This window comes from Oncorhynchus nerka, linkage group LG27 (assembly GCF_034236695.1).
Source record: "Oncorhynchus nerka isolate Pitt River linkage group LG27, Oner_Uvic_2.0, whole genome shotgun sequence".
Taxonomy (NCBI): Eukaryota; Metazoa; Chordata; class Actinopteri; order Salmoniformes; family Salmonidae; genus Oncorhynchus; species Oncorhynchus nerka.
The window spans coordinates 109,294,910-109,314,360 of NC_088422.1; the positions used below are offsets into that span (position 1 = coordinate 109,294,910).

At 42.2% G+C, this 19,451-nt stretch overlaps 1 protein-coding gene across 1 annotated transcript in view; it reads right to left on the bottom strand.

Annotated features, from left to right (window-relative positions):
- LOC135565184 (uncharacterized) overlaps positions 1-19,451 on the bottom strand; it is a 111,052-nt gene that overhangs the window by 55,873 nt on the left and 35,728 nt on the right. Inside the window, exon 2 of the mRNA XM_065011245.1 lies at positions 2,027-2,675. Within this exon, the coding sequence (XP_064867317.1) occupies positions 2,027-2,596 (570 nt within the window). The 5' untranslated portion in view covers positions 2,597-2,675. The remainder of the gene's footprint in view (positions 1-2,026; positions 2,676-19,451) is intronic.

Consider the following 19,451-nt stretch of genomic DNA (forward strand, 5'->3'; position numbering starts at 1 on the left):
CTATCTGACTCCATTTAATTACCTGACTATCTGACTCCATTTAATAACCTGACTATCTGACTCCATTTAATTAACCTGACTATCTGACTCCATTTAATTAACCTGACTATCTGACTCCAGTTAATTAACCTGACTCCATTTAATTAACCTGACTATCTGACTCCATTTAATAAACCTGACTATCTGACTCCATTTAATTAACCTGACTATCTGACTCCATTTAATTAACCTGACTCCATTTAATTAACCTGACTATCTGACTCCATTTAATAAACCTGACTATCTGACTCCATTTAATTAACTATCTGACTCCATTTAATAAACCTGACATTTAATTAACCTGACTCCATTTAATTAACCTGACTATCTGACTCCATTTAATAAACCTGACTATCTGACTCCATTTAATTAACCTGACTATCTGACTCCATTTAATTAACCTGACTATCTGACTCCATTTAATTAACCTGACTCCATTTAATTAACCTGACTATCTGACTCCATTTAATTAACCTGACTATCCATTTAATTAACCTGACTATCTGACTCCATTTAATAAACCTGACTATCTGACTCCATTTAATTAACCTGACTATCATTTAATTAAACCTGACTCCATTTAATTAACCTGACTATCTGACTCCATTTAATAAACCTGACATTTATCTGACTCCATTTAATTAACCTGACTCCATTTAATTAACCTGACTATCTGACTCCATTTAATTAACCTGACTATCTGACTCCATTTAATAAACCTGACTCCATTTTAATGACTATCTGACTCCATTTAATTAACCTGACTCCATTTAATTAACCTGACTATCTGACTCCATTTAATAAAACTATCTGACTCCATTTAATTAACCTGACTATCTGACTCCATTTAATAAACCTGACTCCATTTAATTAACCTGACTATCTGACTCCATTTAATTAACCTGACTATCTGACTCCATTTAATTAACCTGACTATCTGACTCCAGTTAATAAACCTGACTCCATTTAATAAACCTGACTACATTTAATTAACCTGACTATCTGACTCCATTTAATTAACCTGACTATCTGACTCCATTTAATAAACCTGACTATCTGACTCCATTTAATAAACCTGACTCCATTTAATAAACCTGACTATCTGACTCCATTTAATTAACCTGACTATCTGACTCCATTTAATTAACCTGACTATCTGACTCCATTTAATTAACCTGACTATCTGACTCCAGTTAATAAACCTGACTACATTTAATTAACCTGACTATCTGACTCCATTTAATTAACCTGACATTTAATAACCTGACTGACTCCATTTAATTAACCTGACTATCTGACTCCATTTAATTAACCTGACTATCTGACTCCATTTAATAAACCTGACTATCTGACTCCATTTAATTAACCTGACTATCTGACTCCATTTAATTAACCTGACTCCACTATCTGACTCCATTTAATTAACCTGACTATCTGACTCCATTTAATTAACCTGACTATCTGACTCCATTTAATTAACCTGACTAATCTGACTCCATTTAATTAACCTGACTATCTGACTCCATTTAATTACCTGACTCCATTTAATTAACTGACTCTGACTCCATTTAATAAACCTGACTATCTGACTCCATTTAATAAACCTGACTATCTGACTCCATTTAATTAACCTGACTATCTGACTCCATTTAATTAACCTGACTCCATTTAATTAAACTATCTGACATTTATAACCTGACTCCATTTAATAAACCTGACTATCTGACTCCACCTGACTATTAATTTAATCTGACTCCATTTAATAAACCTGACTATCTGACTCCATTTAATTAACCTGACTACCTGACTCCATTTAATTAACCTGACTATCTGACTCCATTTAATAGTATAGTAAAACCATGTGCAATCAAGACTGACTAAGATCAAGAAATGGTCACGAGGAGAAAATATCAAATCAAATAAATTAAATCAGACCACAGTAACACCAGCCATAATGCACCATAGTAAGGTGTAAAACTCTGTTTACCTGAGTCATGTCCTCTGATATCTCCACTGAGGGGATCTCTCTGCTGTGCAGGCCAATGGGAGTGGTAGTGTGTTCACTACAGTGTCCTGTGTGATCCTGCAGCTCCAAGTCCTCTGTCCTTGACCCCCCTCCAGCAGAAGCAGCTCTCAGCGCATGGCTCTCCTCTGACAGGTCCTCCTCCTCATAAGGAGCAGCACTGGGTTCACTACACACCGACTCCTGGGACGTCCAGTCAGCCTGGTCCACCGGGACGCTCAGTCGGTTTAGAGCAGCGTCGCTCCCAGCCGTGTCAACGGTGTGAGAGCTAGCACCTCCTCCCTGCCTTCTGTCTCCAACAGTCTTAATGGTGGGAGTGTTGGGGCTGCTGTAGGTCTGGTAGTCCTGCTGGGCCAGGGAGGAGGTGGGGGTGATGTCTGGGACAGAGGAACTCATCCTGTGGTTTAAGACATGTTCTGGACACACCTCAGTCTTACTGGGGTTCTTCTTGCCCCGTCGGAGGGTAGAGAGGAGGGGCTGGGCGCGATGCCGCAGGTGGGACAACACACCGGACTTCTTAGAAGGGGAGTCCATGGTGATGAGCAGGAAGAGGAGGAGAGGGTGTTGATAGTGCTCTGAGGTCTATCTAGGGTTTAACATCCATCACTGAAAGCTGTGAAATAGAGAGACAGGAAGACGCAATTAGACTGAAACCAAACTGTGAACTGTATGTTGGTCATCATTACCACAATCACATTTTCACTGGTTAGTAGCTAACTACGAAAACTATCTACCGACTAAGACTGAGGAGCAGAGAAGAAGTTGATTATTAGATCAAATACAAGGTCATGTTTTACATTAGATCTAGTTATATGACTGCATTCACCATGAGATGAGGGTGTTCAGCAGACTAAACCTAATAGATTGTATTGGCTGTCGTTCATGTGACATCACAGCAATCTGGACCCTGGATATTCTTCCATCCTTTCACATGTAAACTATATGTGTGTCATCATCCCACCACTGACAGCAGTCCCAATAGTTCCCTATTACAGTAGTCAAACTAGAAACAAAGTACAATAGATTAATCAGTTGATAAGAGCTCAACTTAGTATGGTGCTAACCTCTACCTCTAGTCTGACATCACTGCTGTATCCTGCTAACATCTAGCCTGATATCACTGCTGTATGCTGCTAACCTGCTAACATCTAGCCTGATATCACTGCTGTATGCTGCTAACCTGCTAACATCTAGATTTATATCACTGCTGTATGCTGCTAACCTGCTAACATCTAGCCTGATATCACTGCTGTATGCTGCTAACCTGCTAACATCTAGCCTGATATCACTGCTGTATGCTGCTAACCTGCTAACATCTAGATGTATATCACTGCTGTATGCTGCTAACCTGCTAACGTCTAGCCTGATATCACTGCTGTATGCTGCTAACCTGCTAACATCTAGATTTATATCACTGCTGTATGCTGCTAACCTGCTAACATCTAGCCTGATATCACTGCTGTATACTGCTAACATCTAGCCTGATATCACTGCTATATACTGCTAACATCTAGCCTGATATCACTGCTGTATACTGCTAACATCTAGCCGGATATCACTGCTGTATGCTGCTAACCTCTAGTCTGATATCACTGCTGTATGATGCTAACCTCTAGCTTGATATCATTGCTGTATACTGCTAACATGTAGCCTGATATCAATGCTGTATGCTGCTAACCTGCTAACATCTAGCCTGATATCACTGCTGTATACTGCTAACCTGCTAACATCTAGCCTAATATCACTGCTGTATACTGCTAACCTACTAACATCTAGCCTGATATCACTGCTATATACTGCTAACATCTAGCCTGATATCACTGCTGTATACTGCTAACCTCTAGCCGGATATCATTGCTGTATACTGCTAACATCTAGCCTGATATCACTGCTGTATACTGCTAACATCTAGCCTGATATCACTGCTGTATGCTGCTAACATCTAGCCTGATATCACTGCTGCATGGTGCTAACCTGAAAACATCTAGCCTGATATCACTGCTGTATGCTGCTAACCTAAAAACATCTAGCCTGACATCACTGCTGGTATACTGCTAACCTGCTAACATCTAGCCTGATATCACTGCTGTATGCTGCTAACCTCTACCTCTAGCCTGATATAACTGCTGTATACTGCTAACCTGCTAACATCTAGCCTGATATCACTGCTGTATGCTGCTAACATCTAACCTGATATCACAGCTGTATACTGCTAACATCTAGCCTGATGTCACTGCTGTATGCTGCTAACCTCTAGCCTGATATCATTGCTGTATACTGCTAACCTCTAGCCTGATATCACTGCTGTATACTGCTAACATCTAGCCTGATATCACTGCTGTATACTGCTAACCTTTACATCTAGCCTGGTTCTGCTCACACTGCCCTACCCTGTGCTCTGACCTCTTTCTCCCCTCTCTCTCCAGATGACATCTCGCGTCTTGTGACGGCCGGCCGCCCAACAACCTGCCCGCTTGACCCTATCCCCTCCTCTCTTCTCCAGACCATTTCCGGTGACCTTCTCCCTTACCTCACCTCGCTCATCAACTCATCCCTGACCGCTGGCTACGTCCCTCCCGTCTTCAAGAGAGCGAGAGTTACACCCCTTCTGAAAAAACCTACACTCGATCCCTCCGATGTCAACAACTACAGACCAGTATCCCTTCTTTCTTTTTCTCTCCAAAACTCTTGAACGTGCCGTCCTTGGCCAGCTCTCCCGCTATCTCTCTCAGAATGACCTTCTTGATCCAAATCAGTCAGGTTTCAAGACTAGTCATTCAACTGAGACTGCTCTTCTCTGTATCACGGAGGCGCTCCGCACTGCTAAAGCTAACTCTCTCTCCTCTGCTCTCATCCTTCTAGACCTATCGGCTGCCTTCAATACTGTGAACCATCAGATCCTCCTCTCCAACCTCTCCGAGTTGGGCATCTCCGGCGCGGCCCATGCTTGGATTGCGTCCTACCTGACAGGTCGCTCCTACCAGGTGGCGTGGCGAGAATCTGTCTCCTCACCACGCGCTCTCACCACTGGTGTCCCCCAGGGCTCTGTTCTAGGCCCTCTCCTATTCTCGCTATACACCAAGTCACTTGGCTCTGTCATAACCTCACATGGTCTCTCCTATCATTGCTATGCAGACGACACACAATTAATCTTCTCCTTTCCCCCCTCTGATGACCAGGTGGCGAATCGCATCTCTGCATGTCTGGCAGACATATCAGTGTGGATGACGGATCACCACCTCAAGCTGAACCTCGGCAAGACGGAGCTGCTCTTCCTCCCGGGGAAGGACTGCCCGTTCCATGATCTCGCCATCACGGTTGACAACTCCATCGTGTCCTCCTCCCAGAGCGCTAAGAACCTTGGCGTGATCCTGGACAACACCCTGTCGTTCTCAACTAACATCAAGGCGGTGGCCCGTTCCTGTAGGTTCATGCTCTACAACATCCGCAGAGTACGACCCTGCCTCACACAGGAAGCGGCGCAGGTCCTAATCCAGGCACTTGTCATCTCCCGTCTGGATTACTGCAACTCGCTGTTGGCTGGGCTCCCTGCCTGTGCCATTAAACCCCTACAACTCATCCAGAACGCCGCAGCCCGTCTGGTGTTCAACCTTCCCAAGTTCTCTCACGTCACCCCGCTCCTCCGCTCTCTCCACTGGCTTCCAGTTGAAGCTTGCATCCGCTACAAGACCATGGTGCTTGCCTACGGAGCTGTGAGGGGAACGGCACCTCAGTACCTCCAGGCTCTGATCAGGCCCTACACCCAAACAAGGGCACTGCGTTCATCCACCTCTGGCCTGCTCGCCTCCCTACCACTGAGGAAGTACAGTTCCCGCTCAGCCCAGTCAAAACTGTTCGCTGCTCTGGCCCCCCAATGGTGGAACAAACTCCCTCACGACGCCAGGACAGCGGAGTCAATCACCACCTTCCGGAGACACCTGAAACCCCACCTCTTTAAGGAATACCTAGGATAGGATAAAGTAATCCTTCTCACCCCCCCACCCTTAAAAGACTTAGATGCACTATTGTAAAGTGGCTGTTCCACTGGATGTCATAAGGTGAAAGCACCAATTTGTAAGTCGCTCTGGATAAGAGCGTCTGCTAAATGACTTAAATGTAAATGTAAATGTATATCACTGCTGTATGCTGCTCACCTGCTAACATCTAGCCTGATATCACTGCTGTATACTGCTAACCTGCTAACATCTAGCCTGATATCACTGCTGTATACTGCTAACCTGCTAACATCTAGCCTGATATCACTGCTATATACTGCTAACATCTAGCCTGATATCACTGCTGTATACTGCTAACCTCTACATCTAGCCTGATATCACTGCTGTATGCTGCTAACCTCTAGTCTGATATCACTGCTGTATGATGCTAACCTCTAGCCTGATATCACTGCTGTATACTGATAACCTGCTAACATCTAGCCTGATATCACTGCTGTATGCTGCTAACTTGCTAACATCTAGCCTGATATCACTGCTGTATGCTGCTAACCTGCTAACATCTAGCCTGATATCACCGCTGTATGCTGCTAACATCTAGCTTGATATCACTGCTGTATGGTGCTAACCTGAAAACATCTAGCCTGATATCACTGCTGGTATACTGCTAATCTGCTAACATCTAGCCTGATATCATTGCTGTATGCTGCTAACCTCTACCTCTAGCCTGATATCACTGCTGTATCCTGCTAACCTGCTAACAACTAGACTGATATCACTGCTGTATGCTGCTAACATCTAGCCAGATATCACTGCTGTATGCTGCTAACCTGCTAACATCTAACCTGATATCACTGCTGTATGATGCTAACCTCTAGCCTGATATCATTGCTGTATACTGCTAACATCTAGCCTGATATCACTGCTGTATACTGCTAACATCTAGCCTGATATCACTGCTGTATGCTGCTAACCTGCTAACATCTAGCCTGATATCACTGCTGTATGCTGCTAAACTCTACCTCTAGCCTGATATAACTGCTGTATACTGCTAACCTGCTAACATCTAGCCTGATATCACTGCTGTATGCTGCTAACATCTAACCTGATATCACAGCTGTATAATGCTAACATCTAGCCTGATGTCACTGCTGTATGCTGCTAACCTCTAGCCTGATATCATTGCTGTATACTGCTAACCTCTAGCCTGATATCACTGCTGTATACTGCTAACATCTAGCCTGATATCACTGCTGTATACTGCTAACCTCTACATCTAGCCTGATATCACTGCTGTATGCTGCTCACCTGCTAACATCTAGCCTGATATCACTGCTGTATACTGCTAACATCTAGCCTGATATCACTGCTGTATACTGCTAACATCTAGCCTGATATCACTGCTGTATACTGCTAACATCTAGCCTGATATCACTGGTGTATGCTGCTAACATCTAGCCTGATATCACTGCTGTATACTGCTAACCTCTAGTCTGATATCACTGCTGTATGATGCTAACCTCTAGCCTGATATCACTGCTGTATACTGCTAACCTCTCATCGGATATCACTGCTGTATGATGCTAACCTCTAGCCTGATATCATTGCTGTATACTAATAACCTCTAGCCTGATATCACTGCTGTATACTGCTAACATCTAGCCTGATATCACTGCTGTATGCTGCTAACCTGCTAACCTGCTAACATCTAGCCTGATATCAATGCTGTATACTGCTAACATCTAGCCTGATATCACTGCTGTATGCTGCTAACCTCTACCCCTAGCCTGATATAACTGCTGTATACTGCTAACCTGCTAACATCTAGCCTGATATCACTGCTGTATGCTGCTAACATCTAACCTGATATCACAGCTGTATACTGCTAATATCTAGCCTGATGTCACTGCTGTATGCTGCTAACCTGCTAACATCTAGCCTGATGTCACTGCTGTATGCTGCTAACCTCTAGTCGGATATCACTGCTGTATGATGCTAACCTCTAGCCTGATATCATTGCTGTATACTGCTAACCTCTAGCCTGATATCACTGCTGTATACTGCTAACATCTAGCCTGATATCACTGCTGTATACTGCTAACCTTTACATCTAGCCTGATATCACTGCTGTATGCTGCTAACCTGCTAACATCTAGCCTGATATCACTGCTGTATACTGCTAACCTGCTAACATCTAGCCTGATATCACTGCTGTATACTGCTAACCTGCTAACATCTAGCCTGATATCACTGCTATATACTGCTAACATCTAGCCTGATATCACTGCTGTATACTGCTAACCTCTACATCTAGCCTGATATCACTGCTGTATGCTGCTAACCTCTAGTCTGATATCACTGCTGTATGATGCTAACCTCTAGCCTGATATCACTGCTGTATACTGCTAACCTCTAGCCTGATATCACTGCTGTATACTGATAACCTGCTAACATCTAGCCTGATATCACTGCTGTATGCAGCTAACTTGCTAACATCTAGCCTGATATCACTGCTGTATGCTGCTAACCTGCTAACATCTAGCCTGATATCACCGCAGTATGCTGCTTACATCTTGCTTGATATCACTGCTGTATGGTGCTAACCTGAAAACATCTAGCCTGATATCACTGCTGGTATACTGCTAATCTGCTAACATCTAGCCTGATATCACTGCTGTATGCTGCTAACCTCTACCTCTAGCCTGATATCACTGCTGTATCCTGCTAACCTGCTAACAACTAGCCTGATATCACTGCTGTATGCTGCTAACATCTAGCCTGATATCACTGTTGTATGCTGCTAACATCTAGCCAGATATCACTGCTGTATGCTGCTAACCTGCTAACATCTAACCTGATATCACTGCTGTATGATGCTAACATCTAGCCTGATATCACTGCTGTATACTGCTAACATCTAGCCTGATATCACTGCTGTATGCTGCTAACCTGCTAACATCTAGCCTGATATCACTGCTGTATACTGCTAACCTGCTAACATCTAGCCTGATATCACTGCTGTATACTGCTAACCTGCTAACATCTAGCCTGATATCACTGCTGTATACTGCTAACATCTAGCCTGATATCACTGCTGTATACTGCTAACATCTAGCCTGATATCACTGCTGTATACTGCTAACATCTAGCCTGATATCACTGCTGTATGCTGCTAACATCTAGCCTGATATCACTGCTGTATACTGCTAACCTCTAGTCTGATATCACTGCTGTATGATGCTAACCTCTAGCCTGATATCAATGCTGTATACTGCTAACATCTAGCCTGATATCACTGCTGTATGATGCTAACCTCTAGCCTGATATCACTGCTGTATACTGCTAACCTCTAGCCTGATATCACTGCTGTATACTGCTAACCTGCTAACATCTAGCCTGATATCACTGCTGTATGCTGCTAACCTCTAGTCTGATATCATTGCTGTATACTGCTAACCTCTAGCCTGATATCACTGCTGTATACTGATAACCTGCTAACATCTAGCCTGATATCACTGCTGTATGCTGCTAACTTGCTAACATCTAGCCTGATATCACTGCTGTATGCTGCTAACCTGCTAACATCTAGCCTGATATCACCGCAGTATGCTGCTTACATCTTGCTTGATATCACTGCTGTATGGTGCTAACCTGAAAACATCTAGCCTGATATCACTGCTGGTATACTGCTAATCTGCTAACATCTAGCCTGATATCACTGCTGTATGCTGCTAACCTCTACCTCTAGCCTGATATCACTGCTGTATCCTGCTAACCTGCTAACAACTAGCCTGATATCACTGCTGTATGCTGCTAACATCTAGCCTGATATCACTGTTGTATGCTGCTAACATCTAGCCAGATATCACTGCTGTATGCTGCTAACCTGCTAACATCTAACCTGATATCACTGCTGTATGATGCTAACATCTAGCCTGATATCACTGCTGTATACTGCTAACATCTAGCCTGATATCACTGCTGTATGCTGCTAACCTGCTAACATCTAGCCTGATATCACTGCTGTATACTGCTAACCTGCTAACATCTAGCCTGATATCACTGCTGTATACTGCTAACCTGCTAACATCTAGCCTGATATCACTGCTGTATACTGCTAACATCTAGCCTGATATCACTGCTGTATACTGCTAACATCTAGCCTGATATCACTGCTGTATACTGCTAACATCTAGCCTGATATCACTGCTGTATGCTGCTAACATCTAGCCTGATATCACTGCTGTATACTGCTAACCTCTAGTCTGATATCACTGCTGTATGATGCTAACCTCTAGCCTGATATCAATGCTGTATACTGCTAACATCTAGCCTGATATCACTGCTGTATGATGCTAACCTCTAGCCTGATATCACTGCTGTATACTGCTAACCTCTAGCCTGATATCACTGCTGTATACTGCTAACCTGCTAACATCTAGCCTGATATCACTGCTGTATGCTGCTAACCTCTAGTCTGATATCATTGCTGTATACTGCTAACATCTAGCCTGATATCACTGCTGTATACTGCTAACATCTAGCCTGATATCACCGCTGTATGCTGCTAACATCTAGCCTGATATCACTGCTGCATGGTGCTAACCTGAAAACATCTAGCCTGATATCACTGCTGTATGCTGCTAACCTAAAAACATCTAGCCTGACATCACTGCTGGTATACTGCTAACCTGCTAACATCTAGCCTGATATCACTGCTGTATGCTGCTAACCTCTACCTCTAGCCTGATATAACTGCTGTATACTGCTAACCTGCTAACATCTAGCCTGATATCACTGCTGTATGCTGTTAACATCTAACCTGATATCACAGCTGTATACTGCTAACATCTAGCCTGATGTCACTGCTGTATGCTGCTAACCTCTAGTCGGATATCACTGCTGTATGATGCTAACCTCTAGCCTGATATCACTGCTGTATACTGCTAACCTACTAACGTCTAGCCTGATATCACTGCTGTATGCTGCTAACCTGCTAACATCTAGCCTGATATCACTGCTGTATACTGCTAACCTGCTAACATCTAGCATGATATCACTGCTGTATACTGCTAACCTGCTAACATCTAGCCTGATATCACTGCTGTATGCTGCTAACCTCTAGTCTGATATCACTGCTGTATGATGCTAACCTCTAGCCTGATATCACTGCTGTATACTGCTAACCTCTAGCCTGATATCACTGCTGTATACTGATAACCTGCTAACATCTAGCCTGATATCACTGCTGTATGCTGCTAACTTGCTAACATCTAGCCTGATATCACTGCTGTATGCTGCTAACCTGCTAACATCTAGCCTGATATCACCGCTGTATGCGGCTAACATCTAGCTTGATATCACTGCTGTATGGTGCTAACCTGAAAACATCTAGCCTGATATCACTGCTGGTATACTGCTCATCTGCTAACATCTAGCCTGATATCACTGCTGTATGCTGCTAACCTCTACCTCTAGCCTGATATCACTGCTGTATCCTGCTAACCTGCTAACAACTAGACTGATATCACTGCTGTATGCTGCTAACATCTAGCCAGATATCACTGCTGTATGCTGCTAACCTGCTAACATCTAACCTGATATCACTGCTGTATGATGCTAACCTCTAGCCTGATATCATTGCTGTATACTGCTAACATCTAGCCTGATATCACTGCTGTATACTGCTAACATCTAGCCTGATATCACTGCTGTACGCTGCTAACCTGCTAACATCTAGCCTGATATCACTGCTGTATACTGCTAACCTGCTAACATCTAGCCTGATATCACTGCTGTATACTGCTAACCTGCTAACATCTAGCCTGATATCACTGCTGTATACTGCTAACATCTAGCCTGATATCACTGCTGTATACTGCTAACATCTAGCCTGATATCACTGCTGTATGCTGCTAACATCTAGCCTGATATCACTGCTGTATACTGCTAACCTCTAGTCTGATAGCACTGCTGTATGATGCTAACCTCTAGCCTGATATCACTGCTGTATACTGCTAACCTCTCATCGGATATCACTGCTGTATGATGCTAACCTCTAGCCTGATATCACTGCTGTATACTGCTAACCTCTAGCCTGGTATCACTGCTGTATACTGCTAACATCTAGCCTGATATCACTGCTGTATGCTGCTAACCTGCTAACATCTAGCCTGATATCAATGCTGTATACTGCTAACCTGCTAACATCTAGCCTGATATCACTGCTGTATACTGCTAACATCTAGCCTGATATCACTGCTGTATGATGCTAACCTCTAGCCTGATATCATTGCTGTATACTGCTAACCTCTAGCCTGATATCACTGCTGTATACTGCTAACATCTAGCCTGATATCACTGCTGTATGCTGCTAACCTGCTAACCTGCTAACATCTAACCTGATATCAATGCTGTATACTGCTAACCTGCTAACATCTAGCCTAATATCACTGCTGTATGATGCTAACCTCTAGTCTGATATCACTGATGTATGATACTAACATCTAGCCTAATATCACTGCTGTATGATGCTAACCTCTAGCCTGATACCACTGCTGTATGCTGCTAACCTCTAGTCTGATATCACTGCTGTATACTGCTAACCTCTAGCCTGATGTCACTGCTGTATGCTGCTAACAATTAGCCTGATATCACTGCTGTATGCTGCTAACAATTAGCCTGATGTCACTGCTGTATACTGCTAACCTCTAGCCTGATGTCACTGCTGTATACTGCTAACAATTAGCCTGATATCACTGCTGTATACTGCTAACCTCTAGCCTGATGTCACTGCTGTATACTGCTAACAATTAGCCTGATATCACTGCTGTATGCTGCTAACCTCTACCTCTAACCTGATATCACTGCTGTATACTGCTAACCTGCTAACATCTAGCCTGATATCACAGCTGTATGCTGCTAACATCTAGCCTGATATCACTGCTGTATGCTGCTAACATCTAGCCTGATATCACTGCTGTAGGCTGCTAACATCTAGCCTGATATTACTGCTGTATACTGCTAACATCTAGCCTGATATCACTGCTGTATGCTGCTAACCTGCTAACATCTAGCCTGATATCACTGCTGTATACTGCTAACATCTAGCCTGATATCACCTCTGTATGCTGCTAACCTGCTAACATCTAGCCTGATAACACTGCTGTATGCTGCTAACCTGCTAACATCTAGCCTGATATCACTGATGTATGCTGCTAACCTCTACCTCTAGTCTGATATCACTGCTGTATGTGTCGTGGCTAATCATTTCAAAATATGACACTTGCAAGAACTTTGTGAAATCAATATAGGCTTTTAATACAAGAGTATAGCAAGCCAGAGTGGTCCGCGGAACACACACCTTTTTCAGAGCACTCGCTCTGATTTATACACATACAACATATGAGTCCATCCCACATGCAAATGAAGTTACATCCCAATCTGTGCATCCTGCTTGTTCAGCCCAATAACGCCCATATCTGCTTTCCATCAGATTATAATGGTGACAAGACCCTTGCTTTGTCCCTGCACTCAGCTTAATGCGTTCTTCTGTATGTGTGTTATCTAGGGTCAGCAGACTATGTGTCTCCTCTGTTTTTAGCGTGTCCAGCTATACTAAAAATACTATACATTCCTCTATTTTATAGGCTTGTTTTGTCCCTACACTTAGCTCAATGTGTTCCTTTGAAATGTGTGTCTTTATCTCGGATCAGCAGACTATGTGTCTCTTCTGACATTCCTTCAGCATCTCCATGTCCTAGAAATATGTGGGCTATGTCTATAATCCATCAGTTGGTCATTTGGCTGACCCCCTCCTTTGTATATCCCTCTGTCCTTGGTATGTCCAGCTGTCCTAGGCGCCTATGTGTCGCCTTCTCTTCGTGTGGTCTGTTTTTAGTGTTCAGCTATTCTACATATCTATGTGTTTGTCTATGTGTTCTATTTGCTCCCACATATGCTGCTAAGCTGCTAACATCTAGCCTGATATCACTGCTGTATGCTGCTAACCTGCTAACATCTAGCCTGATATCACTGCTGTATACTGCTAACATCTAGCCTGATATCACTGCTGTATCCTGCTAACCTGCTAACATCTAGCCTGATATCACTGCTGTATGCTGCTAACCTGCTAACATCTAGCCTGATATCACTGCTATATACTGCTAACATCTAGCCTGATATCACTGCTGTATGCTGCTAACCTGCTAACATCTAGCCTGATATCACTGCTGTATACTGCTAACATCTAGCCTGATATCACTGCTGTATACTGCTAACATCTAGCCTGATATCACTGCTGTATACTGCTAACCTGCTAACATCTAGCCTGATATCACTGCTATATACTGCTAACATCTAGCCTGATATCACTGCTGCTAACATCTAGCCTGATATTACTGCTGTATGCTGCTAACCTGCTAACATCTAGCCTGATATCACTGCTATATACTGCTAACATCTAGCCTGATATCACTGCTGCTAACCTGCTAACATCTAGCCTGATATTACTGCTGTATGCTGCTAACCTGCTAACATCTAGCCTGATATCACTGCTGTATACTGCTAACATCTAGCCTGATATCACTGCTGTATACTGCTAACATCTAGCCTGATATCACTGCTGTATACTGCTAACATCTAGCCTGATATCACTGCTGTATGCTGCTAACCTGCTAACATCTAGCCTGATATCACTGCTGTATACTGCTAACATCTAGCCTGATGTCACTGCTGTATACTGCTAACCTGCTAACATCTAGCCTGATATCACTGCTGTATACTGCTAACATCTAGCCTGATATCACTGCTGTATGATGCTAACCTCTAGTCGGATATCACTGCTGTATGCTGCTAACCTCTAGCCTGATATCACTGCTGTATGCTGCTAACCTCTAGCCTGATATCACTGCTGTATACTGCTAACATCTAGCCTGATATCACTGCTGTATACTGCTAACATCTAGCCTGATATCACTGCTGTATACTGCTAACATCTAGCCTGATATTTACATTTACATTTAAGTCATTTAGCAGACGCTCTTATCCAGAGCGACTTACAAATTGGTGCATTCACCTTATGACATCCAGTACTTTATACACAAACAAAAATTCCAAAATTCTATACCAAAATTACACAATTTTCTGATTGAATTTAATTATCTTATTAAAACATTAACCCTAGTGAATAACAACAAGAATAACATATTCATGAATCATTATAATAAGATATTTTCAGAGTGAATATAATTGCACTTAAATTGTTTATTTATTTGTATTATTTTATTGATATTTTGAGTATTGTTAATACCTGTGTTTGGTTTGCTAGACATGTTTGATGTATTATGATTTTTTTTTTTTTTTTTTTTATTAAAAGAAAAAAGAAGGGAAAAATTGGGGGGAAATAAAAAATGTGATATTTTTTTCAACAAAATCCCCATTTTTTTAAGTTAGTGGGTGGATTCAATTATGCTTGAGCTGCTGGAGGTGTATGGCCCCCCATGAACGGGCAACAAGGGTGAGGGAGGAGCTGCATTCTCAAATCGAACAGTAATCTGCGCCACTCGGTCATGTTGTCAACAAGGAGGTTTGTTGCATCTTCCAGAAACATACATGTATTTTACATTGCATATGTTTGCATTTTCAAACTAGTTTTCATTGTGAAAGTAGATAAAAGCGTTATCAAAAGCAATCACCTTTGCATTTGAAAACAGAATCCTACTCCCTACGTCACTTTTGTTTTGAGCCGACCTCGCCTGGGCTTTGAACTAGATGCCTGGTTCCAAAACGAATGCAATCAACTTTCACCCGTTGTAAAACACGCCTGCCCTGTCCAGATTAATCGAATCCCCTCAGTATATGCCAGCCCTGTGTGTGACCTCGCCTATCAGAAAGCAACACTAGAATCGAGCAAGTAGACTTGTCCTCGAGAGGCGGAGCCCGGTTGGTTCCATTTGCTGAGGCGCGTTCGTAATGAAAGGGAGCGCGTGAGTGGGCTTTGCCTTGAGCTTCGTGGTGTCTGACTTACTCGTTTTTTATTGTGTAGAGGAGGACTGCACACGTTGTAACGGCACACCGAAATCTTAGGTAGAAATAATAATCTCCTGTTCGGAGAGAACAGAAAAAAACGAATTCAGTGTTCTTTTCCGAAGTCTGTTATTCACAGCCTTCGAAAAACATGTCGGCATCGGTACAACAAAGTCAAGGTATTGGAGGTACAAGGTATTGGAGTGGCCATCACAAAGCCCTGACCTCAATCCTATGGAAAATGTGTGGGCAGAACTAAAAAGGCATGTGTGAGCAAGGAGGCCTACAAACCAGTTACACCAGCTTTGTCAGGAGGAATCGGCCACAATTCACCCAACTTATTGTCGGAAGCTTGTGGAAGGCTACACGAAATGTTTGACCCAAGTTAAACAAATTCAAGGCAATGCTACCAAATACTAATTGAGTGTATGTAAACTTCTGACCCACTAGGAATGTGATGAAAGAAAGAAATGCTGAAATAAATCATTCTCTCAACTATTATTCTGACATTTCACATTCTTAAAATAAACTGGCTAAAATGACTAAAGAGTTAATTAGGGTAAACTGGGATATGACACATTAGACAGGTATTTACCTTTCCATGGTAGCCAGATATTATTGATGTTAGCTAACTGTCTATTAAAATGTATTGGAGTCAGATCATTTATTTATTTCAGGATATGTATACCGGGTATATCCACATCACCATCAGACCATTGTATTGGTAAACTACACAGTAATGTTAAAGTTGTATTTTTTGTGATCCAAAACGTAATATTTTGGTTTTAATCCAGAGAGGTTAGAAAAAGTATCTAGATCCTCTATGAGGCTGTGGAGGGATTCTAATTCTAAAAGTATCTAGATCCTCTATGAGGCTGTGGAGAGATTCTAATTCTATAAGTATCTAGATCCTCTATGAGGCTGTGGAGGGATTCTAATTCTATAAGTATCTAGATCCTCTATGAGGCTGTGGAGGGATTCTAATTCTAAAAGTATCTAGATCCTCTATGAGGCTGTGGAGGGATTCTAATTCTAAAAGTATCTAGATCCTCTATGAGGCTGTGGAGGGATTCTAATTCTATAAGTATCTAGATCCTCTATGAGGCTGTGGAGGGATTCTAATTCTAAAAGTATCTAGATCCTCTATGAGGCTGTGGAGGGATTCTAATTCTATAAGTATCTAGATCCTCTATGAGGCTGTGGAGGGATTCTAATTCTATAAGTATCTAGATCCTCTATGAGGCTGTGGAGGGATTCTAATTCTAAAAGTATCTAGATCCTCTATGAGGCTGTGGAGGGATTCTAATTCTAAAGTATCTAGATCCTCTATGAGGCTGTGGAGGGATTCTAATTCTAAAAGTATCTAGATCCTCTATGAGGCTGTGGAGGGATTCTAATTCTAAAAGTATCTAGATCATCTATGAGGCTGTGGAGGGATTCTAATTCTAAAAGTATCTAGATCCTCTATGAGGCTGTGGAGGGATTCTAATTCTAAAAGTATCTAGATCCTCGTTGAGGCTGTGGAGGGATTCTAATTCTATAAGTATCTAGATCCTCTATGAGGCTGTGGAGGGATTCTAATTCTATATGTATCTAGATCCTCTATGAGGCTGTGGAGGGATTCTAATTCTATAAGTATCTAGATCCTCTATGAGGCTGTGGAGGGATTCTAATTCTAAAAGTATCTAGACTCTATGAGGCTGTGGAGGGATTCTAATTCTATAAGTATCTAGATCTTCTATGAGGCTGTGTAGGGATTCTAATTCTAAAAGTATCTAGATCCTCTATGAGGCTGTGGAGGGATTCTAATTCTATAAGTATCTAGATCCTCTATGAGGCTGTGGAGGGATTCTAATTCTATAAGTATCTAGATCCTCTATGAGGCTGTGGAGGGATTCTAATTATAAAAGTATCTAGATCCTCTATGAGGCTGTGGAGGGATTCTAATTCTATAAGTATCTAGATCCTCGTTGAGGCTGTGTAGGGATTCTAATTCTATAAGTATCTAGATCCTCTATGAGGCTGTGGAGGGATTCTAATTCTATATGTATCTAGATCCTCTATGAGGCTGTGGAGGGATTCTAATTCTATAAGTATCTAGATCCTCTATGAGGCTGTGGAGGGATTCTAATTCTAAAAGTATCTAGATCCTCTATGAGGCTGTGGAGGGATTCTAATTCTATAAGTATCTAGATCTTCTATGAGGCTGTGTAGGGATTCTAATTCTAAAAGTATCTAGATCCTCTATGAGGCTGTGGAGGGATTCTAATTCTATAAGTATCTAGTTCCTCTGTGAGGCTGTGGAGGGATTCTAATTCTATAAGTATCTAGATCCTCTATGAGGCTGTGGAGGGATTCTAATTATAAAAGTATCTAGATCCTCTATGAGGCTGTGGAGGGATTCTAATTCTATAAGTATCTAGATCCTCTATGAGGCTGTGGAGGGATTCTAATTCTAAAAGTATCTAGATCCTCTATGAGGCTGTGGAGGGATTCTAATTCTATAAGTATCTAGATCCTCTATGAGGCTGTGTAGGGATTCTAATTCTAAAAGTATCTAGATCCTCTATGAGGCTGTGGAGGGATTCTAATTCTAAAAGTATCTAGATCCTCTATGAGGCTGTGGAGGGATTCTAATTCTATAAGTATCTAGATCCTCTATGAGGCTGTGGAGGGATTCTAATTCTAAAAGTATCTAGATCCTCTATGAGGCTGTGGAGGATTCTAATTCTATAAGTATCTAGATCCTCTATGAGGCTGTGGAGGGATTCTAATTCTATAAGTATCTAGATCCTCTATGAGGCTGTGGAGGGATTCTAATTCTAAAAGTATCTAGATCCTCTATGAGGCTGTGGAGGGATTCTAATTCTAAAGTATCTAGATCCTCTATGAGGCTGTGGAGGGATTCTAATTCTAAAAGTATCTAGATCCTCTATGAGGCTGTGGAGGGATTCTAATTCTAAAAGTATCTAGATCATCTATGAGGCTGTGGAGGGATTCTAATTCTAAAAGTATCTAGATCCTCTATGAGGCTGTGGAGGGATTCTAATTCTAAAAGTATCTAGATCCTCGTTGAGGCTGTGGAGGGATTCTAATTCTATAAGTATCTAGATCCTCTATGAGGCTGTGGAGGGATTCTAATTCTATATGTATCTAGATCCTCTATGAGGCTGTGGAGGGATTCTAATTCTATAAGTATCTAGATCCTCTATGAGGCTGTGGAGGGATTCTAATTCTAAAAGTATCTAGACTCTATGAGGCTGTGGAGGGATTCTAATTCTATAAGTATCTAGATCTTCTATGAGGCTGTGTAGGGATTCTAATTCTAAAAGTATCTAGATCCTCTATGAGGCTGTGGAGGGATTCTAATTCTATAAGTATCTAGATCCTCTATGAGGCTGTGGAGGATT